The sequence below is a fragment of the Mastacembelus armatus genome, chromosome 5 (assembly GCF_900324485.2).
Source record: "Mastacembelus armatus chromosome 5, fMasArm1.2, whole genome shotgun sequence".
Taxonomy (NCBI): domain Eukaryota; kingdom Metazoa; phylum Chordata; class Actinopteri; order Synbranchiformes; family Mastacembelidae; genus Mastacembelus; species Mastacembelus armatus.
The window spans coordinates 24,632,438-24,657,815 of NC_046637.1; the positions used below are offsets into that span (position 1 = coordinate 24,632,438).

Here is a 25,378-nt window from a genome sequence, read left to right on the forward strand (position 1 = left end):
GAGCACCGGAGTCGGCCAAACAAAGCTCGGCCGAACGGAAATGTCACCAACCAGAACACGGGAGACACGCCAAGCCCACCTGTGATTGGTTACCGGAGGGGCCGGGGAGGGGGATCCCTATTTCCCGTAGAGGTCCTGGGGAGGGGGCGGTGCATAACAAAAAAGTAATGGCCATCTATTTGGGTTCTGGAGAAGGAGCGATATTTCTCGTCGGACTACCGTAGGTGTGACTGAGGTTTCTTCTCGTTAGCTCGTGCGCGTGCCCGTCAGTTACAGTCAGCAGCGCCTCGACCCTTTTCAGTTGGTTTTACGACGCCCTCGGCCGCATAACGGTTAATAGGCTGGCTGAACTTGGTGCCGCGATACAGGGTTTAAACCGCCTGCTAGCCACGCTAACGTTAGCTACTACCAACGCTGCTGTGTCAGCCAGCGTTTGGAAGGGCGTACGAGTTTGACGTTTTCTCTCTTAAGTCTCTTCACATTTCTGAGTTTAGTCCAACGCCGTCCTCTCTCCTCAGAGCTCACCTAGCCTAGTCCACACGGAGGGGACACGGTTTGCAATGAACCCGACGGAGAACTGCGACTAAAGAGGATTAACTAAAAGCAACTCTGTCTTGATGGGGAAAAGTTGAGCTGAGGTAAGAAAGTCGTTTGCAAAATTAAACATTGTCATTTTGCTGCCATAAGACATCACAGTATGTAGCACTTATAGCAGATATTTAGTCAGTGTGACACTAACGTTACTTCCCTAACCTCTCTGTGATTACTACCAGTGAGTGTGTAAGTTGTTGAAAATAGTTCAGAGTTACATAAACAGAGCAGGTCGACCATTAGGGTAAAGGACCATTTAGTAACTTGCGACGTGCCTTGTTTTCTTGTACTGAACAGAATTAACAACTTGGGATAAACTGAAGAAAGCTTTCAAGTCTTACCTATTGAAAAAGGGCATGCTAAAACCTCAGGTGAGACCTTTTTTGCTTTTCAATCATACCTAGCGAGCTGCACTTGTGTATACAGTTACTGTGGCTGTTTTTATCAACATAGAGAGTGAAATTTTATTTTCACATGTAATTAAATGCTTACATATTTTGCATTCAGATTAGACATTTTTGCACTGATTTTCAGGTATTGCAGTGTTATTGCATTCTTATAATAAAGTAATTCACGACGAAAATGCATCTAGAAATAAATCTCTGAGGATTAAGGTAGTACTTCATATATGAGCACTTGTAAATATTACATTTAATAAGACTGTAATATCACTGTGATTAGACAATGCACGTCTAAATTGCAAATATCAGTATTTTAAATGCTTTAGTTAATTTAATGTGAATTGTCAAGATGTGAAAAATGGCCAAAATCTGTGACACTACTAAAAAGTCTAAACTGAGGCTTGACTGTAAGGACTGTGTAATGAAATCTGCAAAACCTAAAAGGAATCTGTCAGTATAATTCCTATAGGTAGAGGGTGTTTTTCTGTTCAAACAAGGACTGTATCATAAAGTTAATATAATGAAAAATCCTTGAATTATGCATGTTCATATCGGCTTATTTTTCTTTTTATAGCATGCTATAATATCAGTCATATTTTATTGTATTGATAATGACAAAATACTGATAAGCTAAACTAGTGCAGGATTCAGAGCTCATCACGTAATGCACTGCACTGGTACAACTTACCCGTCTATGACCATGTCCTGCAGTTATCTGAGCATAGACAGAGTAATTTTCACAACATGCACACAGTAAACAGTCACTTCAGTTATGGACAACAGAGCCACTGGCTGACAATGACAGCATTAATTACTAAGAGCGACCTGTGGTTCTTACGTCTGAAATTTAAGCAATCTCCACCTCTTCCCTCTGCTGCTAGTTGTGTGAAAGTGATTCCAAAGGGCCCAACTACAGCCAGCAGCAAAAGGCGTATATTCCTACCTATGTTTCCAGTGAGCTCAACGCTATATTTCTCACACATATCCATTTCTGTTTATGAAACAGTTTGACACTTGAAAAATAGCAGGTAGCTTGTTTTTTTATGTCAGCTGCTTCATTTCTTCGTTAAGAAAAAAATAAATGCGGTTTCCCCTCTCAGCATCTTAGCTACCTTAAGATCAACGGTCACATATGTTCTGAATTTAAATGATGTGGAAATTTTAGGAGCAAACCTGTATTATTTAGGAAGGAACTGCAGACCTTGTACAAATGAGAACAGAGTGTGCTTGAGCTTTCTAATTAATTTTTAGTTAATTTGTCAGAACTGAGTATAGGCCTGCAATAGGAAGCAATGAAGTAGGCTCAGTTTGTGTCTTTATTGACCCTATATGTAGCAGGTTGTTTATGGAGCTGTGTGCTGTGGTGATGGTACAGTCCATTAGGTCTCCTATACAGTGAAATTCCCCGCCCCCTCCCCCCTTTCGTGACTACAGTAATTGGTTGCTTCCTCTCGCATGTAACCCTATAGAAAGAAAGAGGCTACTCTAGTTAACTGGAAAGACCCACTTGTATGTACGTCTGTCCAAACGTGTTGTTTGCCTCATATGTTCAGTTGCCTTTGTGTGTGGCCTCTAATGTCTTAGGGTCCTCAATTATGCCGTATATTTGCTGGTTTCTAGGCCAAACCCATCACGTGGCTAAAGTCAAGCAGTAAAATTTTTTCATGGAAAGCAAGAGTTAAAAGTTGAGTTCATTTGATTTAAAGGCGAGGAGTTGTTCATTTATTTGTATATTTAGTATGATTATTTTGTATTTTATTATTATTTTTTATTTTACTATTTAGTTTATTCTCCAACAGAGTTTTTATATGTTATATAACTTTGACTTGTGGGCTAAGTGTATTTGCACCCACCTCACCCACATGTCTGTTGTCCGCCTAGTTCTGTCCAGTTGGCTTTCTGCATACACACCGCTGTGTGTTTGAGAATGTACATTCTGTCAAATTCAGCATAGACGTAAACCGGACTTTTGGTGTGTGTTTGAGTGGGCCTCTCCCTGCCTCGTCTCTTTCCCCTCTCCAGAGTCCAGCAAGGGGCCCAGCGTAAGGGGGCAGGCTGCCGTCACTGCCTCTCTCTCTTCCCTTGCAGGCCAGCAGTGGGGCCTTGGTGGGCGGTCAGGGGTTTTGGAGGGTGGTGCAGAGGCAAAGAGACCATAGGGCTGGACACGAGACATGGGGCATCACTTCCACCACCCACCCTCCCCCCCCCCCCCCCCCCCCCCCCCCCCACCCCCAAACATGTCCATCCCACTTTATTCCATCCTGTGTGGGGCACAGGTCACCCTGTCATGTGCTGTTATGGACGCTGTAACATGTTCCCTCTGATTGTAGGAAGAGAGCATGAGATAGACTCATAAAAGCTGTCGTGGGGTGGAGAATGGAAGAGAGGGAAGCGAAGGGACAGGACTGGACTAGTCTGCTCAGCCAGTTGTTTAGCTGCATTACAGACTCAGTACTTTGTTGTTGTTAGGTCCACATTGTCTTATTTTTGTCCATTGTTTCTCGGGTCTTTCTGCTCTCCCCTGTGCATTGTTTTTTCTTTCCTTTTTTTCCTAAAGAAATTTCTTAACACCAAATAGATTTGAATAAAAATCTCTTCTGTCACTAATAGCACAAATCATGTTTTTTAAGCTATTTGTTTTCTTCACTATGACCTTTCCCCTGCTTTAAATGCCTTCTCCACCTTCTTCTCTGCTCTATTTTTGTGAGCCTAGATCTACATGTTCTCTCTGCAGCCTGGGTCATTCCAGATCTGATTTGTATTATGTTTATTCTGTACTCATAGTGACCCAGCCAGAGGTATGCAGTAAAGCACATAGCCTTATGTTTTCTCCCTTCTGCCAACTCTCTTCACAACTTCTCTCTGTCTTACTTTTCTCCTTTATGTCTTTGTCCCTCTCTCTCACTTTTTTTCCCCTTTAAGAGAAACTTTTGGCAGCATGGAACAATTTCAGAACCATTTGCAGGATTGCATCATGTGATGTAGATGGAGGATGCTCATTGGACTGTCATAGAAGACCTCCTTCCCTCACTGAGGCATTCCACAGCAATCCCTCTTTTTTTTTTCTAATGCTGTTATAGGTCTGGATGTGATTCCGACTCTAACTCTTATGTGTTGGGATGTGGTCTGTGAGCTCATTGCTGACATTCTTGGGACATGATGCCAGAGGTTTTTTATTTCCCACTTTCCCCTCTCTCTCCTGCATGTCTGTATAGTTAAAATGATCTCTCCTTCAAACACTGTCTGGATCCTCCTCTTTACCTGCGTTGTTATATTTTGCCCTGTTCTAAATTACATTTCATTTCAACACCCATGCACTAATGGTGCCACTTAATTAGGTTTGTTAGGTGGTTGGCCTTGGTGGAAGTTACATTTTTATAATCATTAGATATTGACTTTGATGGAAGTTAATCTAACATCTGGGCTGTGTTCCAAATCTTTTTCACAGCTGATGTTTCATTTATGTCTCTTCTGTAAGTGACAGGGCACCTTACAAAGGAAACCAATAGCCTTTTTCCTGTTTGGTAATCACATACTTAGCGAGTGGTGCAGCTGGAAATTAAATCGCAAGTAGATAGAAGAAAGAAGCTGCCTATGAGCTTCGAGTGAGTTTGGACCCCTGCCATAGACCACCATGCCACTTATCTCTGAGTGAATGTCTTACAGCACCTTAAATTCCCTGGAGATACTGTAACAGCAGCAGGAACACATGGATTCATGAATTACTATATTCTAACCACTACACTTATCATGTAACATCACTGGCATGAAGTGTTACTCTTCCTCACATTAGCACTTCACCGGTCTCTGTGCTCTGTTGCTCAGGTTTACACCACCTGTAGTTGAGACTTAATTTTACATTGATTGACATCCAGTGTCAACTAATTAAAAGGTACAAGTTGGAGGTATCCATTTGGGACACTGGGATGTGCATACAGTTTAAACTGACAAATGTGGAACAGATTGTGTCATGTTCTATAGATATTGCAAACTTTTTTTTTTTTTTTTTTTTTTTTTGAAGCATCTTCCATGCTTCACCTTCACTGACATAAAAAAACCCTGCCAGATGTTCATCAATAAATATTAAATACCTGGGCTTCTTATGTACTGTAGATCAGACTCAGGTTATTAAAGATATTCTGTTATATGACACGATGAGTAGTCTTTTAGACATTTTTATTTTAATGCAGTCCAGACCACCAACAGAACTATGCCATTTATATCAGAATTTGATGACCTATCAACCTTTTGCATTAGGTCTTCTGCCAATAGTGTCATGTCTCTAAATCCAAGCTGGGAACATTTCTAACGTCAGTTCCTGAATTATGAGACACATGCGTGTCATTTCAGCCATAATGTGAATAAATCAAAGGAGGAAAAGATGAGTCACTGCTCCACTGCATGCTAAGTAGCACTTGTTCTCCCTCGGCTAGTTTGTTGGGTTAAAAGAATGGGGAAACTCCCTAGCTTCTCCTCCAGCTACACCACTAAAATTGCAGTAATGTCTTTATTTTGCAGCTTTCACCACCCAGTTAAAATGACAAGTTGGAGTCAGTTTGTGGTTCTGTGCATAATTACAGCAGTCCTGATGGCTTGCTCATCAGGCTGTGCGCCTGTGTCAGAGACTCCAAAATTCCACTCCCTCATCACTTGTTTTCTCAGATAAAGTCCATTCACTTTTTTCTTATGCTATTTATTGATTCAGTTGTGGAGGGATAGAAGTGATCACTGCAAACGGCACGTGTTTTATACAACTGGCTCAGTTCTTCTCTTAATTTTAACATGTTAACCGTTATACACCTTCACTAGAGCTAAAGGGGTGGGTCAATTAATCAATGCATCATTCTGCGGAAACTTAAACAGCATCTGTTGTTCAGTGTGAACTGCCAAACATATCCTAGTTCTAGCTTCTTTCTCATGAGGACCTGCTGCTTTTCTGTCTTTCTTCTTCTCAATAAAGAAAATTATTTTTGGTTGCAGCTTTATTTATTAATTGTTCGACCTTTGTAGAGTGACTGTCCTAGTGTTCTATGATGTTTCTCTCTGGGTGAGGAGGGCTTCGCTACCACATCCTACACATTTAATGCCTTCAATCTGAAATTTTTCTGCCAAAAAGAGACTTGCATTATGATTGAATGGACAAATACCAGTCTTTCTCATACATCATTTAGTTGACTGGCCATCAGATTTTTCTTTATGACAATGATATGTGGTCACACAGAGACAATGCATAACTGAGAACAGAATACTCAACAACAATACATACCAGAATTAGCTGCTTGTTTTAAAAACAGGAGTGAGCCAGCACAAACAGAAATAAATCATACTATAAATGTGAATCCAGCATGAATAGTAAATCATTTTTCCCCTGATAATTTGTCGATGCTGTCATAGTAGAGACATATTTATATTTAGCAAGTAATTTAAGTGGCTTAGGACTGTGTATTTTTAGCCAGCTTTTAAAATGACAAAAGAAGACTGTGTTGATGGCCACTCTTTGAGTCACTGCTTCATGCCTTCTTATCATACTATTTCTTTTTTGTATCTACATCTAAAAGCTTTGTGTGACAAAGAGGGCACGCCTGCCCTGTTCATTATTCCTGTGTATACATCTCTGTGTTTTTACTGTTTTGACTCGATCTGTCCAATGTCCCCTCCCCATCCTGCTTCTCTAGTACATCCCTCTCTCCTTATACACTACTCTTTCCGCAGAATGGCACATCCTTTCTCTGCAAACAGAAAATTGCCATTCACAGGGCAGTGGTTGAGAACTCATCTGAACTGTCTGCATAGTGAAGTGCAATGGACACATAAGCAGAGTGAAAACATGCCTCCCATGTGGTATTCTCATGAGTGACATGGGAGAAAGATTACAGAAGCCAGAGAAAAATATACTGCTAAAGAACAAATGCTTCAAGTTCAAATTTGAGTGATGTTCAGTATAAACAAGTTAAATGTTATTACGTCTAACCTGATATATTTTTACTCGGTATGCAGTAGTTCAGCTGAATGCAATCACTCCTTAACACTGTCATAACTGTTTCAATAAAGAAGCAATATGGAATACGTCTAGTGGATAGCTTTAAAGTGTCACTCCCATGGACTGTAATGGTCCATGTTTTGTCTTCCTTGTTGTTTTGTACTTTGCTTTTTGACACAGATATATATCACAGTCATCATCCACACCTAAGTGTGCTGGCTTCTGTTTAAAATAATCATGTCATTAAACACTTACTGCCTTGGATTAATCTCTAAACCAACATTTAAGAGCTCACTCTCTCTTTCTTTAAGTACACTTTCTGGATTGTTGTTTGATCAGTTCATGTACTGTCAACTAGACTGGTAGCTGCTGGACTGTGGGGAAAAGACCACCTGAGAAGACAAGTTCATATAATAACAAAATATGACAAAATAAAAACCAGTTATTTGAATAGCATTGTTAAAGCAACTAGCTAAATTTTTGCATAAGATGTGATTTAAAACCTTTACCTTGCACTACAAATGTGCTCATAAACAGTTACAGACTAAACTGTGGCTTTACGGTCTCATAATACTGAAAATGGCTTTGAGGTCAGGATCTGTTACTAATCAAGTTCGTTCTTTTCCAATTTAAAGTCCCAGCCCCATATCCTGTTTTATGTCACCCCACAAAAAAATGGAGATTTACCACATCCAATTTTTTTCATTCTGTCAAATAGGCAAGCTTTTTTTCCTTTCAGAGTTTATATTATAAAAACTATTTGATTTCCATTATTGCTAATATTAGAGGTTATTTCTGTTTTAATTAGTTGCCGTTAAGCAGCTGGAAGTTTCTGGGCTAGAAGTAGACTAATACAGTGGCAATGGCTTTTCTGCTGGATTGACCGAGTCAAAACATGGGAGTAATGTTCTAATTGGTAAAACAGTTTTATAATCCCACTAGGTGATTTGCTTCTCATGAAATGTTACAATTATACATAGCAACTTCTATTATGCTGCAATCAGGTGCAAAATCTATAGTAAGTTGCTCATCAAATAGCTGGACTCAGCACTGTAAGACTAAGGATTAATTATTCTTTGTCTTTATGCCAACGTAACACAGAGACAGGAGTAATATTCTGCATTATTACAGCAATGGCAGATCAGATTGATACCACAATACGACAAACACATGATGAATATCCTTTAAGAGCGAGGTGTTTGGTTGAAGTCTAAAGCTCAAAACCTGTTCCCTGGCTTTACGTGTCCAAGATTGGAATGAGTACAGATCTGGTCTAATAACGTGATGCATTATTTAGCACTCTCTCAATACTGCTGTGCATTTAGTGTAATGGGCTGTCAAGGCTGAATGCGGTCACAGAGGACTGACTTCAGTGATCAGTTGATATAGTAAAGCAAATGGGTGTTGGTTCATAGTGAGTGATGAGTGTGAATGCCTGCTAGGGTTATTCTACCTGCATGTAGTAGAACAGATTTTATACTTTACAATAGGCCTGTCTTAATTATTTTGGTCAGTGTTGTACAACTTGATTAAATGATGATTTAATTAGCTATGTAATCTATAACCTCTCTAGATTCCAGCACATGTTATTTTAATATAGCATGTGAGGATGACCATCCCTCACCAGACTTTTTTTTTCTCTCCTGAGGACATCTCACATTGTCCTTTCCATGTTCCGTGGCAGTTTGCACAGCTGTTGCACTTCAAAGCCAACACCAAAATAATAATTTTTGATTACAGTCATTCCAGAAAAGGTTAGGGACACAGATTGCAAGTACACTGAAAAGGGGGCTTTGACACCATAACAGCAGGAGGTTTAGAGGTTGGCCAGCAGTTCAACTGACATTATTGCAAATGTTGTTACATCCGTTACATTGCCTTGTTAAGTGCTGTCATATAGTAAATAGCCTAGAGGCTAAGGTCTAATTAAGTGCTGTCATATAGTAAATAGCCTAGAGGCCTTATCTTGATGTATTAATGCATAAATCTTAATGTAGCACTGTCACGAAGACATTATATGAATCTTAAGGTTCTTTGGATCAACTCTTTCAACTTGACTCTCAGAAAAACAACGCATGTGTGTAATTGTGAGTGTGAAAGTTGTGCACTGGAATAATATGTCATCATTAAAGCAAAACACTGCTCATTAAAAGTTTGACACTGTGACTTTAAAAAGTGACAGTGTTCTAGTGTGTGCAAATACATTTTTGAATTTGTCATGTTTTGGAACATTGTTAGACCACTGCATCTGTTTTTTCTTGCCTTTATGGAATAAATGATTGCTCTGCTTTGCATTTTCTTTACATTAGCTGACCAGAGTTTACTCCTTGAGGGGCACAAGAAGCCAACCAGTCTCAACTTTTTGCCCATCAGCCTATGAGTCTCTCTCTGTTCTATTGTTTATCAGCACCCATGTCGTCCCATCTGCTGAATTCCCTTCACAAATATTTGCTGTTAGTTGCTTCCAGCTCCCAGTCGTGTGCACACATACTGTTTTACTCTAGACATTATAGCCATGTCGGATGTTTCTAGTTGAAGCATGTGTTGCTCTTGTACAAAATATCAACATACTATAGATGTTTCAGCCACCGTTGTCCATGATGCCTGCAGCAGTAAAGGAATGACTAGATCCTCTGTCTCTTTCTACTTTGACCTTTTTGTTTTATTAAGTACTAAATGTCCTGGTAATAGTATTGGCCAAGTACAGAATTTGGTTTAAGGGCATACTGGGCATAATATTTACAACAACAACAACAAAAAAAGAGCCCAGTTGTTGTACAGGAATATAACTAGAACAGTGTCATTTAATTAGACCTTAACAACGGAGAACTCCGTCAAATTTGAAATTATTCAGCAGCTCCCATAACTCATTTGTGTTGCAATTTTATTTAGGTTTGTTGAAGCTTAGTTGCCCTCACCTTGCCTTCCTTGGCTTTCCACCATTTGCTTTACTTTCACTTTGCAGTGGAAGAAAACAAAAGAACAACAGAGCTTTAAGAAAAGGACAGTGATTGTCTGTTTATTAGGATGCTAGCCTTGCTGTGACATGCTTTTTTTCATCCTCTCACAAGACTGTTGAGTGAAATTGATACTCAGAACACGATGTAATCAAATATAACCCAGATCCAGCATTTTGCGGAGCAAGGGATTTCCACTTGATTTATGTGGGTCCAGTTCCTTGTCCCAGCACCAAAGCAGCAGAGTTGAGTTCACCTCCAAAAAGGAACAGTGTTTAGTTGGTATGGACACAGATGGAAAAACATGTGCCACTCTCAGAGTACAGTAAAAATGTGTAATAGTGCAAATGGAAAAAGAATTCTAATTGTGGAACACTGGCTTCTGTTATTAATGTGTCCAGATATCTTGTGAAATGATGCCCTGTTAAGGTTAAAACGTAACATACATAAGATCTTGGCAGTTGGCAACCTAATTCAAATCTTTAATTTTTGTACTAATTGGAGTTAAGATTGTTAAGTAAGCAACTACTGTCTATAATCTGAAGCTAATTTCACCCTTTCCCCTCTCCCTCTTTTTTTTTTTTTCCTTCGTTACCCTCTCCTCAGTGATGGAGCCCACAGTTGTGAGTACATCCACTCTGGCCCCCGATGAATTTGATAGGAACATGCCACGAATCTGTGGCGTGTGTGGAGACAAAGCCACCGGCTTCCACTTTAATGCCATGACCTGTGAGGGCTGCAAGGGTTTTTTCAGGTACAGAGATGCATATGTGAAATCACAGACATACATATACATGCACACACACACACAATAAGTAGGCTTTGTGCAGACAGCACAATAATGCATACTATCCTGTTTAAAATGAAAAGATGCATGTAGACCAAGTTATTGACATATATACACATTAGCATACAAACAAGTCTAAACTTGAATATATAATGACTACCCACACACTTACACATTAAATGTAATTGCCACCCACAGTTACATAAGAACACACACAACTATAGATAACATTCATGTTAGTGAAGGTAGGTAGAGAATACAAATGAGCTCGACCCTATGGTTAATTTTTTGGCTGCTGTTTGGTCATTGCTATACACAACTTTCCAGTTTCATCAAAGACAAAACTAGAATGTCATGATTTTGTGGAGTTGTGTGTTTGATGTTTCCGTTCATTTGTGGCTGTTCCTGTCAGCAGTGTTGATATTTGAAGGGACAGCATGAAAAAAACAAGTGTTTTATAATCTCCTTCCTCGTGTCTGGGGTGGCCCTTGCTTGAACTCTTTTTTTTTTTCTTTTCTGTGTGTGTGTGCGTGTGTGCGTGTGTGTGTACGCTCTCGTTTGTTTAGAAATGTTCATACATGCATGTCCATCATTGACTAAATCATTATACTTTGCATCAGCATCGAGCAAGACCCCTCTTTTACACCTGGATTCTTTGGCCCTCATTCATATTTATGTTTCACTCAGTCCCAGACTTGAAGGGTAAAAAATATTTATCCAGTTCTGCCATGATTATTGTTTGTGCAAAATACTGTCAACATTGTTACATCTTTATATTTGTTAGAGACAAAAATTCTTTGTACAAATCTATTTTTGAAATAGTTCATCCACACACAGAGAGCCTTTAACTACATTCTTGTTAGTAACTTCAGGTATTATTAGAATTTTTGTTCATATATTTTATGTTTATACTTTGATATATCTGTGTATACCTGATATACCTGTTTTAAAAGACTGTAAAATATATACCATTTATTTAGGCGCAGTATGAAGCGCAAGGCCAACTTCACATGTCCCTTTAACGGCAGTTGCACCATAACCAAGGACAACCGGCGCCACTGCCAGGCATGCCGGCTCAAACGCTGTGTGGACATTGGCATGATGAAAGAGTGTAAGTATGTCAGGTGGCCCATATGTCAGGGCAATACTCTAACCATACCCCATGTTTATTACTGGTACTATATTTAAAAAATGGAGATATTTAGAGTTTGTAGGTTTACTCCAGTTTGACCCATTAGGTTCAGTACATGGTTCCTTTTATAAATTATGTGATTAATTAGTATAAAACATTTGGATGGAATAATTGGACCAGTGGACTTTCCTGGACAGAAAGTGTTAAATGTGAATGATCATTATAACCTGGACTAATCTAAGACTAATCCAAGACCACCTTCCCACTTAGACAATATACACATTAATTATTGCATGTGTAGGTAAGTTCCATGAAATCAATCATCTTTTCTTGTTTCTTTTTCTTGGGTTGATACCAGAATTTACGCAGCTGCTGTTTGCAGTTTTGGGGGCCTACTTTCCCTCTTCATTTTTTTTTTTAAATATTTGGACTGAGATCAAGTATCTCAGGGTCTTTGCCCTCATTAGAGTGTTTACATGTTCTGTTTGAACTAGTGGAGCCTCCCCACATTGTATACAGTAAGTATACTTCATCTGAAGTTTAAACACCTGCTGTTATGTACAATCTAGTAAGGCTTCTTCTTTCTACAGTCTTGTTTATTTTCATGCTCTGTAAATAGCAGGTACAAGTTTCTTCTACTGATGTCCGGATATTGTCCGTGGGCCTCTTTTAAGAGAAGGCCTCTCACTTCCAGCTGAATGTTTTTGCCCAGGGTGTTTCTGGGAATACCACAAGAGTGGTGGCACCAACACTGCGATTTACTGTACGTGAACAGGAGCCAGTCGCATTGCTGTTGCAAAAACAGCAGCATGTTGTTGAGACCAAGCTCTCTCTCTCTCTCACTCTGACTCTATGAGCTAATTCAGTGGCTAGAACAACAAGGAGTGAACAGAACAAAGACAATGCATTCACTTGTTCAGTGCCGCAGGGGTCTCCATATGGAACTGTCCCCTCCCATTCTCTTCCTCCAGAGAATAACAACCCCCCTCCACTGAACACCACGTTGACATAGTTGGCATCACAATGTAAAACACAAGAGCATACAGAAAAGCCACCAGTTTTTGTGATATACCTGTGTTTTGTCATTGTGATTGTTTTATCTTGTTTTCCTGTTTTTTTTTCCCCTGCTTTTACTCCAAGTGATTCCTTCTCTGTTTTATTAATGCCATTCTTACACAACTGTATACAACTTTATTCTCCATACATGTTTTTCTCTGAAAGTCTGTATTTTTCCTTTGTGTGCACAATTGTAACTCTCACTGCCTCTTTGGTACTTTATTATGGCCCCTCCAGTCATTTTGACAGATGAGGAAGTGCAGAGAAAGAAGGACCTGATTCAACGGAGGAAGGAGGAGGAGGCACAGCGTGAAGCAGAAAGAGAGGCACGGCGTCCCCGGCTCACTGAGGAGCAGAGCCAAGTCATCGCTACACTTGTGGAAGCGCACCACAAAACATATGATGACTCCTACTCTGACTTTGGCCGCTTTAGGGTTTGTCTTTCTATGCACTATCCTTGTCATCAAATCAACATGATTCAATCCAAGTTATTTCTAATTGCACAGATTTCATTTTAATCTGTATAATATTGAAGCTGGTGTATCACCTCTGTTAGACAAATATTAACAAAAATGTCTTATTTTTTGCCTAGTAAGCACATCATCTGAGTGTTGGTTCAACTGAATTACCCTCAGACACTTTTGTTCTTTCAGACATCTAATCTGTAGTATAGTTACCCCAGAAAAGCCCCCGTGAATTACACGTGGCCATACTCAACAATGACATATTTTGCTATATGAATGTAAATTATTGTATGATTATCCTCACCATCTCTAATTTCCATAATTAATTATTTGATGACTTATTTCAGATTGTCTGGGGTCTTTTCTCTTCTCTAGCCTCCTGTGCGTGATGGCCCAGTGACCCGTAGCGCCAGCAGAGCTGCCTCTCTTCACTCTCTGTCTGATGCCTCCTCTGACTCCTTCAGTCACTCACCAGGTAAGAAACACACAGTGTCCAAACACTGTGCATGTGTTTTGAGAGAAGTTATATCAACAGAGTTAATACTTGACTTCGAAATAGCTATACAGTTCAGTGGTTTGCATAATTTTGCTAATCTGTTGCTCTGTTTTACTGAGAATCCAGTGGAAATTCTGTGAATAACCTGTACCCTGCAGATACCTGACTCCTACTTGTAAACATCAGTTCATTAATGCATCCATTACTAATGGAGTGAACACAGTGGCCCGCTGCCAACACTAAGCGGGTAGAAGTGACTCAAAACAACCTCAGCCAGCTCTGCATGCTTCACATGTTGTTGGAACTGTCAACTAAGCTTTCCTCTCACCTCTGCTGACATGATCAGATGATCCCTTCACTCAACAAGCCCGTTCCATTACCTGATTTTTATCTGTTCTCTATCGCACTTTCATGGTGAAATAGCCTGACACTGTTGTTCTTTGTGTATGAACACACATCTCCCTTCTTTTCTGCTCCCTCCTGTCCTCTTTTTCCTTTCACCTGTGGTCTCCTCTCTGCTCTGCTTTTTTTTTTATCTCACTCACTGCAGAGTCTGTAGACAGCAAAATGAACTTCAACAACCTGCTGATGATATACCAGGACCAGGGCAGCAGCCCTGAATCCAGTGAGGAGGAAGGCTCCAGCCTCTCCATGCTGCCTCACCTTGCTGACCTTGTCTCCTATAGCATCCAGAAGGTCATCGGCTTTGCCAAGATGATCCCTGGTTTCAGGTTTGTCTGCATGTGTCTGGAGAACATTTTTCTGTGTCTGTCAGAAGTTTGACAGACAGAGGTGGTGTTGCTAAATTCTCAAATACTAAAATTGCCATGTTAATTAGCATAAATAATTACTATAAAATATTGACATGTTTTACAAATCTGTTGTCAGTCTGAACTATTTTTTATTTGGAGCTGACTGTTTGACCTTTCATTTAGCCATCTATTATTACTCTGAGCTGACATAACACTGATAAGGATAGAAGAAACTGTTCACATTTATGTATTTTATTTTTTCCAGAGAACTTTCTTTTTATTAGATTTTCTTTCTTTTTTTTTTTGTTTGCATTCAGAAATATCCTGCTTATATAACCAAATAGATTATTCTGGCAAAAAACATTTTTGCTTAAACATAGCTGTACAAAGAACTCCCATCATGTTTTTTTTTTTATTTGCATGACTCTGAGTGACTCTTTACCTAAATCAGTAGTGAAGACTTTGTACACCTACTTGTTTTTCTCCTGGATTAGTCGTTTGTGCCACAGTGATGGTTGTGGTCTGAAGGCCACAGATTACCGATACAATGAATATTACATATAGATATCATATTGTGGAAAATCTTACATGTTGTGTTGTTACTTCACTGGGCAAGGTTATACATTTGCCATGGTCATGTTGTTAGTGTGAAGTTTGGCCCTTTATGTGGGTGATTGTCTAACTGTAGAGGAAAACATTCCTCTGGTGCCAATTCAGCCACCTGCCTGTTTCATAGGTGCACCCTCAGGTAGTTTATCTGAGGATCACACATTTTTTAAGAGCAAATGATAGACCTGATATGACCTGTCCAGGGTGTACCCCTGCCTTTCACCCGAGAGAGAGCTGGGATAGGCTCCAGCAGATCCCCGTGACCCTGGCTTTCAGGAAAAAGCGGGTATAGAAAATGGATGGATGGATAGATAGACCTGATAGAAGAAAGCCTACTTTTTGTTTCAGCTTAGGTTAATTCTTAAGTGATATAAAGGGGAATATGATATCCTAACCTTGAAAATAGAATAGAGCAAACGGAACAGAATAATATACCTGTGTAAGACTCAAGTCAGTGCCTTATTCATGACTTTAAAGGCAAAAATAGTGGTTGCCCAGGGCTTTTCATTGTTACTGCCCCACCTTCATTCCCCACACATTGCGACTGTTGCCTTCCAGCATGTTTGTCTGTGTGGGACACACACTCTGTGCCTCAAGGGTCACACCAGAGTCGAGGCTAAAGCAAGTTGGGTCCTGTATTTCCTGAAAGCTGTCATTCCCAATGGCAATGTGTGATAGACGTGGTCGGATTACCGCTGGAATGTTATGATCTTATCCACTTGTGACCTGCTCCCTGACCCTAAAAAGATACCCCAGACCTCTATAGAAGATCTGCACGTTTCATATCCTGCTAGTAGTTTTACTTTATAATTAAAATACATTTATACTAGATGCAGAATTTGAACTGTAAAAGTAATAAAGCTTAATGTGGTATCGGTTTAACTAATGTTTATTAAATGAGTTTCTTATACATATTGGCCAATCACAGCAGAAGGAAGCAAACAGAAAGTAACTTTGGGTGTTGTTTTTTTTACCCTACACACCATATATCTGATAAAGGCTGTGAAGTAAAGACTGACCATGAACCTGTAGTCAGGAAACACATTGATAAGCACAATCCTTTGAAATGAATTATACAACTGCTGAACTGATATGTTCCAGGCATAAACACATGCAGTGCACAGATGCGACATTCGAATATTTTCTTTTTGTTCACATGTTGCTGGATCTCTTTCCTGTGATTTATTACATGTACAACACTAGATCATGATTGTTTGAGAACTCAGTTTTTAATAGTTCACTAGTTAATTTATTTATTGTTTATTTATTTATTTACCCTGTAGAGAGCTCAGTGCAGAAGACCAGATTGCCCTGCTCAAGTCAAGCGCCATTGAGGTGATCATGCTGCGATCAAATCAGAGCTTCAATCTGGAAGACATGTCCTGGAGCTGTGGTGCGCCTGACTTTAAATACCAGATCAGTGATGTCACCAAAGGTCAGTGTAAACACTGCCATGTCTACAGTTTGACTGCTGTGAAGACAAGCTAGTGTCAAGGACTATGGACTATAGCTAAGATGATATATATGCATGTTGGTCAATGTGTTGTTGAAGAAAAGACTCTTGTTACACATTAACACTTCTCAGAGCTCAACAGAATCAGCCCAGCATTAAGGAGGTGACCAGATCACTAGTCTGAGACTACAGATAAGGCTGTTGACAATGACCTGTATACACACTCATAGGAAAAGGATGCTAATGCATATTTTTCTGCAAAACTCGGCTTGGATATCTGCAGAAGCCCCTGTGGGCATGGTTTTCATTTGCCTTTCACACAAACCCCCTTCTCTTTGGGATCAACCCAAGAATGTCACTCCTGGCTGCTCAGCACATAAAACAACCACTGTCTCAACTAGGAAAAGCAGCTCTATTGTGTTCTTTTTTTAAAACATCACTGACTAGTTGACATGAATATGACTGAAATACAGATGTATTTTCTTATAGGGTAGTCAGTAGTATGCAAATGTTTGTAGAAAATAAATGTAAAGAATTTCTTTTTATGTAGCAACAGTTATATTGAAGCTTTGTGTCATTGCTTTGTATCATTAAAATGCATACACTACAATTATGAAGTTTCTAGATATGTACAGAATTAGTTTTTGCATTATGCATAATATCTTCCTAATATGAACTATGATTAACCATCGTCCAAATAAAATACAGTGTAAAAATACGTAATTATTCCAAGTAGCTGGATTTAATTTATTATGTGATCATAGCACATGGCGCCTATTTAATGCCACAGGTACAATTTGGTCAGTGCTCAGAAAGCACTGAATTTCAATACACAGCTCCAGTCATAAAATGAGAACATGGCAGTGCCTGACAGCTGATGAAAACATTTGATCAGTATGTATATGACTTCTCCTTTCCACTTTTACATAGATAAACACATCTAAGAAATGTACACAGAGATAATGCTGATTCCAGTTCAAATTTAGTTCTTCAGAGAAAAAAATCCCAGATGTTGCACAGCATTTACTAAACAAGATGATTCAGATTCAGGCAATATGAAATAATGAGTGAGCAGGATGGTGACACTCCCTGGAGGGCCTTTATTGTGTATGTAGGATATTGTATATATTGTCAGTAAAGATGTGTTGATTCTTCCACAGCTGGTCACACTCTGGAGCTGTTGGAGCCACTTGTGAAGTTCCAAGTGGGCTTGAAGAAGCTCAACCTGCACGAGGAGGAACATGTGCTGCTTATGGCCATCTGCTTGCTTTCTCCAGGTACTGTAGGTCTGTCTGTGTCGAGAAAGAAACATGCAGAGTGTCAGCATGAATTGTTTATGAGTGATCTTGTGTGCCTCTTTTATCCAATAGACTATATTCATTATGGTTAGAGAATATTCAAAGCATTATTGCCAACTGTCACTCAGAATGAATCACACTGAGGTGCAGGTCTAAACTGCTTGAAGGGTTTCATGTCTCCTTTGAGCATTAGCTTGTATCTGAACACACATTGCCATGTATGGAATGCATTTGCAAAAGATAAAGGGCATATATTATACTTGCATCATTATGCAAGCATGTTTAACTAATGCATGTTTGTATACCTTTATGTCCATGAGGGATCTCATTAGCAATGCATAAATGTGCCCTCCCTGACCTAAATTAGCAAGCCACCTGACCAGAATGTTAGAAATACAAGTAAAAAGATCATACAATTTTATGTATTTTACAATTAGACATCATTATTCAGTGATAAATCAATGTGAACACTGTTAATACTCTTTCAATACCATGTCATTGTGTAAATGTCTTAAGTCTATACCCTCCTCTGCTGCAGACCGGCCAGGAGTGCAGGATCATGCCCGAGTTGAAGCCCTCCAAGACCGGCTGTCACAGACCCTGCAGGCCTACATCCGACTCCACCACCCAGGAGGACGGCTGCTTTATGCCAAGATGATCCAGAAGTTGGCTGACCTGCGCAGCCTCAATGAGGAGCACTCCAAGCAGTACCGCTCACTCTCCTTCCAGCCAGAGCACAGCATGCAGCTCACCCCGCTGGTGCTAGAGGTGTTCGGCAGCGATGTCTCCTAGAGGCTGCCCCTGAACCTCAGTGATAGAATGGAAGCTGGAGAGAAGACTCCAGGGGTAAAAATGGAAGGAGGGAGCTAAGGATGTGCTGGATGGATTAGATGTAGGTGTGAAGTATAATGAGAGTGGAGAGAAGAAAGTCATGTGCGTCTGTGTGTGTGTGTGTGTGTGTGTGTGTGTGTGTGTGTGTGTGTGTGTGTGTTTGTGTGTGTTGTTGAATGTGTGGTTTAATGTGTTATGTCTGAAGAAGTCTTGGTATAAAGGTGTAGGATGAATGGAGAGCAATCAGATGTTAAGAGACACAGTAACAAGGGAACTTCACAGAATACAAATTAAACTATACATACAGTACTTCTGCCTATATACAGTGATTTTTGTCTGTATTTAAATCAAATAGCTGCTTCAAATGCCAGGACACTTTGTGTGTGTATATTTCATGCATACACCAACACAACCAACATACTCAGTTACTCATTTAGCCATTCAGTTGAGCTACCTCTTGGTTTTACTGGGGTTGTTTTATATTTACACCACCTATTGTGAAACTGTTAAATTTACACAGAACAGTTTAGATACAGTTTGGAGGACATTCTTCAGTGTAAAGCAGTGCCTGCACATTACTTTGTTTAATTAATTGTTTGATGTTTCTGAAATTCTTTACCTATTGCATCTTGTTCTGTCCAGGGCAGCGTGTGTATATGACTGTACATAATTCCAGACACATGCCTTTCACCTCTCACCAAAGGTGTGGTCAACAACTTTCTCAAAAAGCTTCCAGTTCCTAAAAAAAATCTCACTGCTCCATGGGTTTCACACAAGTTGTCTGACTAGCTTCACAGCCAATGAAGGAAATGGTCTTTATTTACATTTATTTTGAGAATTTGTAACAATTACAGAGAATAAGCTGTAATTTAGTGAAGTTTTGATAAGATTTTGGGCGTTCTTGGTTTTGAGGTGAGAATTAGCCACTAACTGTGTCAGTCAATTTAAGCCTGCATTATGACATCTTGCTGTCTTTTAAAATTGTTTTTCATTGTTACTTTTAATTGTTTATTTCCCTGTAAATGAGTAATTGCTGCCACATGTATCCTAAGCACTGTTATACCACCTTTTACTATGTAAGCTACTATGTACGCCTATGTATTGATATACAGCATCTATAACAGATTTTAAAGGGCTAAAATGCCAAATCCAACTGGAATAGTAAATCGCCAATGCAAGGGGCCTGTCTTGTTAATATATAGCTGCACACCATACTCAGAATTGGCTTAGGTATGGATGTAATTGCAATGGATGCTTTTGTGCTTTTCACATCATTTCACCTTTAAAAACAATTCCATGAATTGTTCCTCCTCGGTATACGGTGAGCTCAGTGGGCGGAGAGCTTGGGAAGCTGCTTCGGACCTCCACAGATATCACAGCCCTTCCATTTCTGACATGGAAGTGGATTTTCTAGAATGTCTGAGGGCCTGGTTGTAGTGGCGGTGTGTACCTCTACACTCAAGCCCTCCTGTTTGATGATGTGTGCTGCGCAGCCCTCTTGTGGCTGCATCATGTAAATACCAGATCTCTTTCTCTCTCTCTCTCTCTCTCTCTATATATATATATATATATATATATAAAATATGTCTGCAGCTGTACATAGGGCTACATAGATATTTCTCAAGGCATTTTTTTCAAAAATATATATGCAAATACAATATTGATCTTTTTTTGTTTTTGATTATTCCTATGTTCTGAGACACTATGCTTTCTGTTTTGACTTTGATCATGTTTTATGATAAGAATGAGTTAGGAATAGCTTAATGGGGATTGTGTATTTGATTCAAATTGTTATTTTTGTAGTGGTGGGTTGATGTATTTGATTAATTTTCAAGATTTATCTTCAGAAAGAGGACAAGCTAAACATACTGTGCTGCTCTCTAATATAAGCCATACAGATCACCAAGCTAGTTATACACCTGATACAGTACATCAAAAACAATGACTCCAGAGCCTTGAATATTCTTATTGTATAATCTACTAAACTCATATACTATTTATCTATGGCTTTTGGACGATAAGCTTGTATAAGATAGAAAACTCATATGCCTTCTCTCTGCTGTCGGTCATCTTTGGCTTATGCTTCATCAGACAGCAGCTAACAAACCAAACTGGCAAAAGAATTTAAACGCTCTAGGTTTAGAGGCCAGTAATGTATGGCTTGCTGCATGTGGGATTGTGGTAAAATTATTTGTAATTATATGTATTTTATATTAGGATAGTTCCTCAAAGAAGGATTAAGTCTAATTCCTGCCTTGACTTCACTAAAGCAACTTGGCTCAAAGGAAATCATTTGTGGAGATGACACAAATGCTAGAAACTTTCTTTGTGACTTCCGTTCGCTGTGTGACAGAAGAAATCTGTTAAATCAGTTCCTGTGATTGGCTATACAGGTTTCCAATGTCAGACCTAGAGCTTTCTTCATCTCAGCAGATCAGGGTTAGTCTGTGATCTAGTCTGTGACCTTAGAGGAAGATAGTGAAAGAGAGAGCCTTGTTGTTGAGCTGGATGTGATCTAACAACTCCTTTGTGAGAAAGTTGTGTTGCTTTAATCTCTTCAGCCCACATGGGTACACCTCTGTCACTGTGGCTTTATTCCAACTCTTCATTATCAGTCACTGTGACAGTCTGCAAACTGTTGGACACATGGTTCATCAGAAAGTATTCAGACCCCGTTTTGCACACAATTGTGATTTTATTTTAAATTGATAAAATTCCAATTTTTTCCATCAGTATAACACATTCAGTAACCCCTGCTGTGATTGAACTGTAAGGTAGTTTAGGCTTGAGTCTTGAGGCAGTACCACTCATATGTATCATATGTCAGTATGATGAGGGGTATGATGTGCTTGGTTACTGAACACTGACTTCTGAAGTTTTGAAAAGATGATTTTTTTTTTTCTGAATACATACTTGTATATGTAGATGTTGGTTTGATTTCGTTCTGCTTTGTTTTCTGAGATAGAGATGGGGTGTTGATTTGTGTATGTTTAATACAGTGAGAGGTTTGGTGAACATGTAAGTGCCACAGGGAATGTTCCCTCCACACAAGAACAGGGTAAAAGAGGAATTGCTCTTAGGGATTTGAAAACCAAACAGGAAAGTCTTGAGGATGCATCACATAGCCACAACAAGTTGTTTTTAATCAGTTCCATACAGCATCATGGGACAGATTACTTTAGGTATATAAAGCAACCCCTGCTTCCCTTTATGAATTTGTAATAAAAAATTTTTAGGGCTATTTTCTGCATTTATTCCCTCACCTAAAAACACTGTGCATAAGATGACATGCTAGACACACACACCACGGGTGTGTTTTTAACTATATATATGTTTAACTATATTTATGGATGGATATATAGATAGATATTCCCAGAGTTTCCTGTTTGGTTTTATCATGGTAGGCTGCTCAGTGCATCTGTATGTATGTATCTGTATGTTTTAACTCTGCGTCTGTTAAAATACTGCAACCTGAGGGAAAAAAAACATCTACCCCTAGTTAGATGGCTCCATCTTTGTTCAGATTTCCTCAGTATTGACAACTTACCACAGTAACAGTGCCTGCAATATACAACTCATGGTATATGATCACCAGCAAGCTTTACAGTTTATCATGTTAGTAGACATTTTTGAAGTTTTTGTATAATTGTTGCCATTACAAATCCTGTCTGTAAAATGTATGATATCAGAAAACAGTTGGCCATCTCCCACACAAAGGCTTTCAAATCTTTTGTTTTTTCTTACTCCTATTAGGACAGGGATTGCAATGGAATCAACTTAATGTAGTTCTTTTGAAAAGGAGTGTCCACAATGGATGTACACCATAATCTACCTAAAAAACCTACCTCTTTAGCTCAGATTTTGCTTTAGCATTAAGCATTCGCCTCTGTTTTTACTTTTGTAATATTTGTATTCATGTTGGTATTTATTGCTGTCTAATGAGTCATACTTCACTGATTACCTCAGAGATATCTCACAGATCTGGGAGAGTCCAGCTAATGAAGTCATTCATAGTTTGTTTTTTGTACAGTTTTTTTTCCTTCTCAGACTTAGCATTGCCTTTTTTTTTTTTTTTTTTTTTTTTAACGCACAAAATACCTGGAGTGTTTTTAATATAGTGCCTCTGCTCTGACCGTCGGGGCTCAGACGGACTTCGATGACGTTGCATTTACTCCAAAAGTGAAATCCTTCTCTACATCTTCATCCTTTTGCTCTGTCCTTGGGATATCTATGAGGTTTTTAGCAACAGATGCAATTAGCCACGTTGCCATGTTGCTGGTAGCTACCTTTATAGTTGTAAAAGGCATACTGAAGACGAGAACTTGGTGGAGTGGATGCAGGTGTATAAAAGGAACAACCTGTAAGACTTTGTGGCAGTAGGAGAAACAAGAGGTGTTTTTGCGCTCTGCTTGTTGCTGTTAGTATGGTCTTTGTTTTGTATTATGCCACCCTTAGCTTGTTTCTCTTATTTGCCTGGTCATTTCCTCCATACCGTCTCTGTGTCTTCACCTCTCCTTCTGTCCTGAAGTCTGCTCCCACACGTTCATCATTCCCTGCCAATTTTTTTTCACACAAGGGGAATTAGGAGGGGTGAAATCCTCAGTATCCATGCAATGCTGCTTTTATCTCAAATGACACTAAGTTGCATGTTATTGACACTACATAATGTGGACATTTGTCCAAAGCATCATCACAAATCTCCTTGTGTCTTTTGAAATGTACACAACTTAGTGCTGCTTATTGGTTTAAAAAAATCCATTCAGATCCTAGTATCATATTAATGAAGCAACTACTCACTTTGGTGAATTAAACCAAGTGTTTTGGGTTTTTTTTTTTTTTCTTGTATTCATGTGAAACTGCTTCAGGTAAACACTGAATGATAATTTTTTGATTAGTGAATACTGAGGAACAGTGTTGCCATGGTCACATCTACCCTGAGCTGCGTGCCATAATATGACCCTTTTACTGCAGGGGAGGGTGTCAACAAAACCGGCTTCAAATGTTCCGCAGCTTATTTTGAATGGAAAGCTTGTCTGAGTTTGAGATCAGCTTCTTAGTACTCTGTCAGCCGTGTGTATTGATCTTTTATAAGAAATAAGATTAGCATTTGGCATTGAGATCTAACCCTGCGTTGTGAACCCAAATCATGCCACATTCAATTGAAATGCCTGAACCAACAAAAGCACTTAATGTAATGTTTGTAACACATGCATACTGATGAATCTGCTAGCCATAAACTGCCTGTGTAGGTCAGCATGATATGGCTCCAGTAATCAAAAAAACTTAAATCACCTAAATTCTAATGTAATTGCATTTTATCTTTTGTGTCTTTTTTTTTCAAAGATCTTCTTTTTCTATTATAAATTGGTGTTTATGTAATGTTATTTTTGTCAGATGTTTTGGAAATCAAAAATAAACTGTTGTACATAGCACTTGGCTTCCATGTGATTCATTTTTTAAGAAGACTTCATTTGTATGAGCTTCTGTGTGTTGTTACAGGAGGTGATTGTGTACAAAAAATACTTTTCCACTCATCAATGTGCTGTATGTCGTTTTGATGTCTGTGTAGTCGCACTTTTTGAATGAAACTAGAAAGTGCCTGCCACTGGACTTAGTGACAAGAGATATGTGCACTTATCACTTTTCAAAATGCAACATAATTTTAGATAGGACAGAACTTCATTCAGGACAATTTTGTGCTCAGTGTGCTCAATACAGTTGTGGTATAAAATACTACATACCCACCAATAATCATGTATACTGAATTTGTTAAAGTAGAAAACTTTGCAGTCACAGTGTGACATATTAATGAAAGGGCAAATTCCAGGCACATTGTTCCAATGACAAGCAATGCATTGAACTGTAACAGAGAAGCATCAATGTTACTACATTACCATGTAATATAGTAACGTGGATGCATTCATTTGTTTCTTTAAACTACAATTACATTTCACTTTGGGACATAGGACTTGATTACTCTAACATGCAATTCTCATTTCTCCTTCTCATTGAAATGTATCATATGGCCACCAGAGGGCACTATCTCTAGTGATACATTTTTACACACTCTTGACCTAATGACCTCTGATTCAAAACTGATGTCAGCCAGAAACAAGATCATTTAGGTTATACTGAACAACCTCACCACAAAGATGTGGTGTGTGCAAGAAAACACAAAAGTGCTGGTTAATACACACAGCAGGCTGGTATCGGGATATATCTGACATATGTACAATATGTCAGAAGAGATTTAAGCTCACCTCAGCTCACATCTCCCTGGCTGGCTGTGTCCAGAATGAGACTGCATGACTGGTGATGTGCAGGAGGAACAAATAAAAGGTTATCAGAGAAATCCAGTCATTGTGCGACAGTTAATTGTCAGCTCTGGTAAAAAGCAGAGGCACTTGTTTTGCCTGCTGATAAGGTTGCGCTCGTGTGGTCTGCTAAGCCGTTGCATCTGTGCACGAGGTTAGATGAAGGAAAAGAGAGGCTCTGGTTGCAGCAACATCCCTTAGGTGAGGGCTCTGGCTGCATTATCTCACAACAGAGAAAGGAAGAAACTGAACACCCT

The 25,378-nt window shown here is 39.2% G+C and overlaps 1 protein-coding gene across 3 annotated transcripts; it reads left to right on the top strand.

Moving 5' to 3' along the window:
* Positions 1 to 24,237, top strand: LOC113129971 (vitamin D3 receptor B). 3 transcript variants are annotated; one of them, XM_026306249.2, is made up of 11 exons: positions 3 to 224; positions 519 to 638; positions 889 to 962; positions 10,536 to 10,683; positions 11,697 to 11,827; positions 13,142 to 13,338; positions 13,744 to 13,843; positions 14,415 to 14,595; positions 16,509 to 16,660; positions 17,839 to 17,955; positions 18,515 to 24,237. In XM_026306249.2, the coding sequence occupies exons 4-11, from the start codon at positions 10,538 to 10,540 to the stop codon at positions 18,766 to 18,768; spliced, it is 1,278 nt and encodes a 425-aa protein (XP_026162034.1). In that variant the 5' UTR covers positions 3 to 224; positions 519 to 638; positions 889 to 962; positions 10,536 to 10,537; the 3' UTR covers positions 18,769 to 24,237. The 3 variants fall into 3 exon arrangements, with proteins under 3 accessions (XP_026162036.1, XP_026162034.1, XP_026162035.1); XM_026306250.2 differs by having other exon boundaries at positions 3 to 220; XM_026306251.2 differs by lacking the exon at positions 889 to 962 and having other exon boundaries at positions 1 to 224.
* Positions 24,238 to 25,378: the final 1,141 nt, after the last annotated feature.

Coding starts and splice junctions, on each gene's coding strand:
- LOC113129971 (XM_026306251.2), top strand. CDS start 10,538: ATGGAGCCCACAGTTGTGAGTACATCCACTCTGGCCCCCGATGAATTT. Junction 10,684..11,696: donor GGCTGCAAGGGTTTTTTCAG/GTACAGAGATGC, acceptor CCATTTATTTAG/GCGCAGTATGAAGCGCAAGG. Junction 13,844..14,414: donor CTCCTTCAGTCACTCACCAG/GTAAGAAACACA, acceptor CACTCACTGCAG/AGTCTGTAGACAGCAAAATG.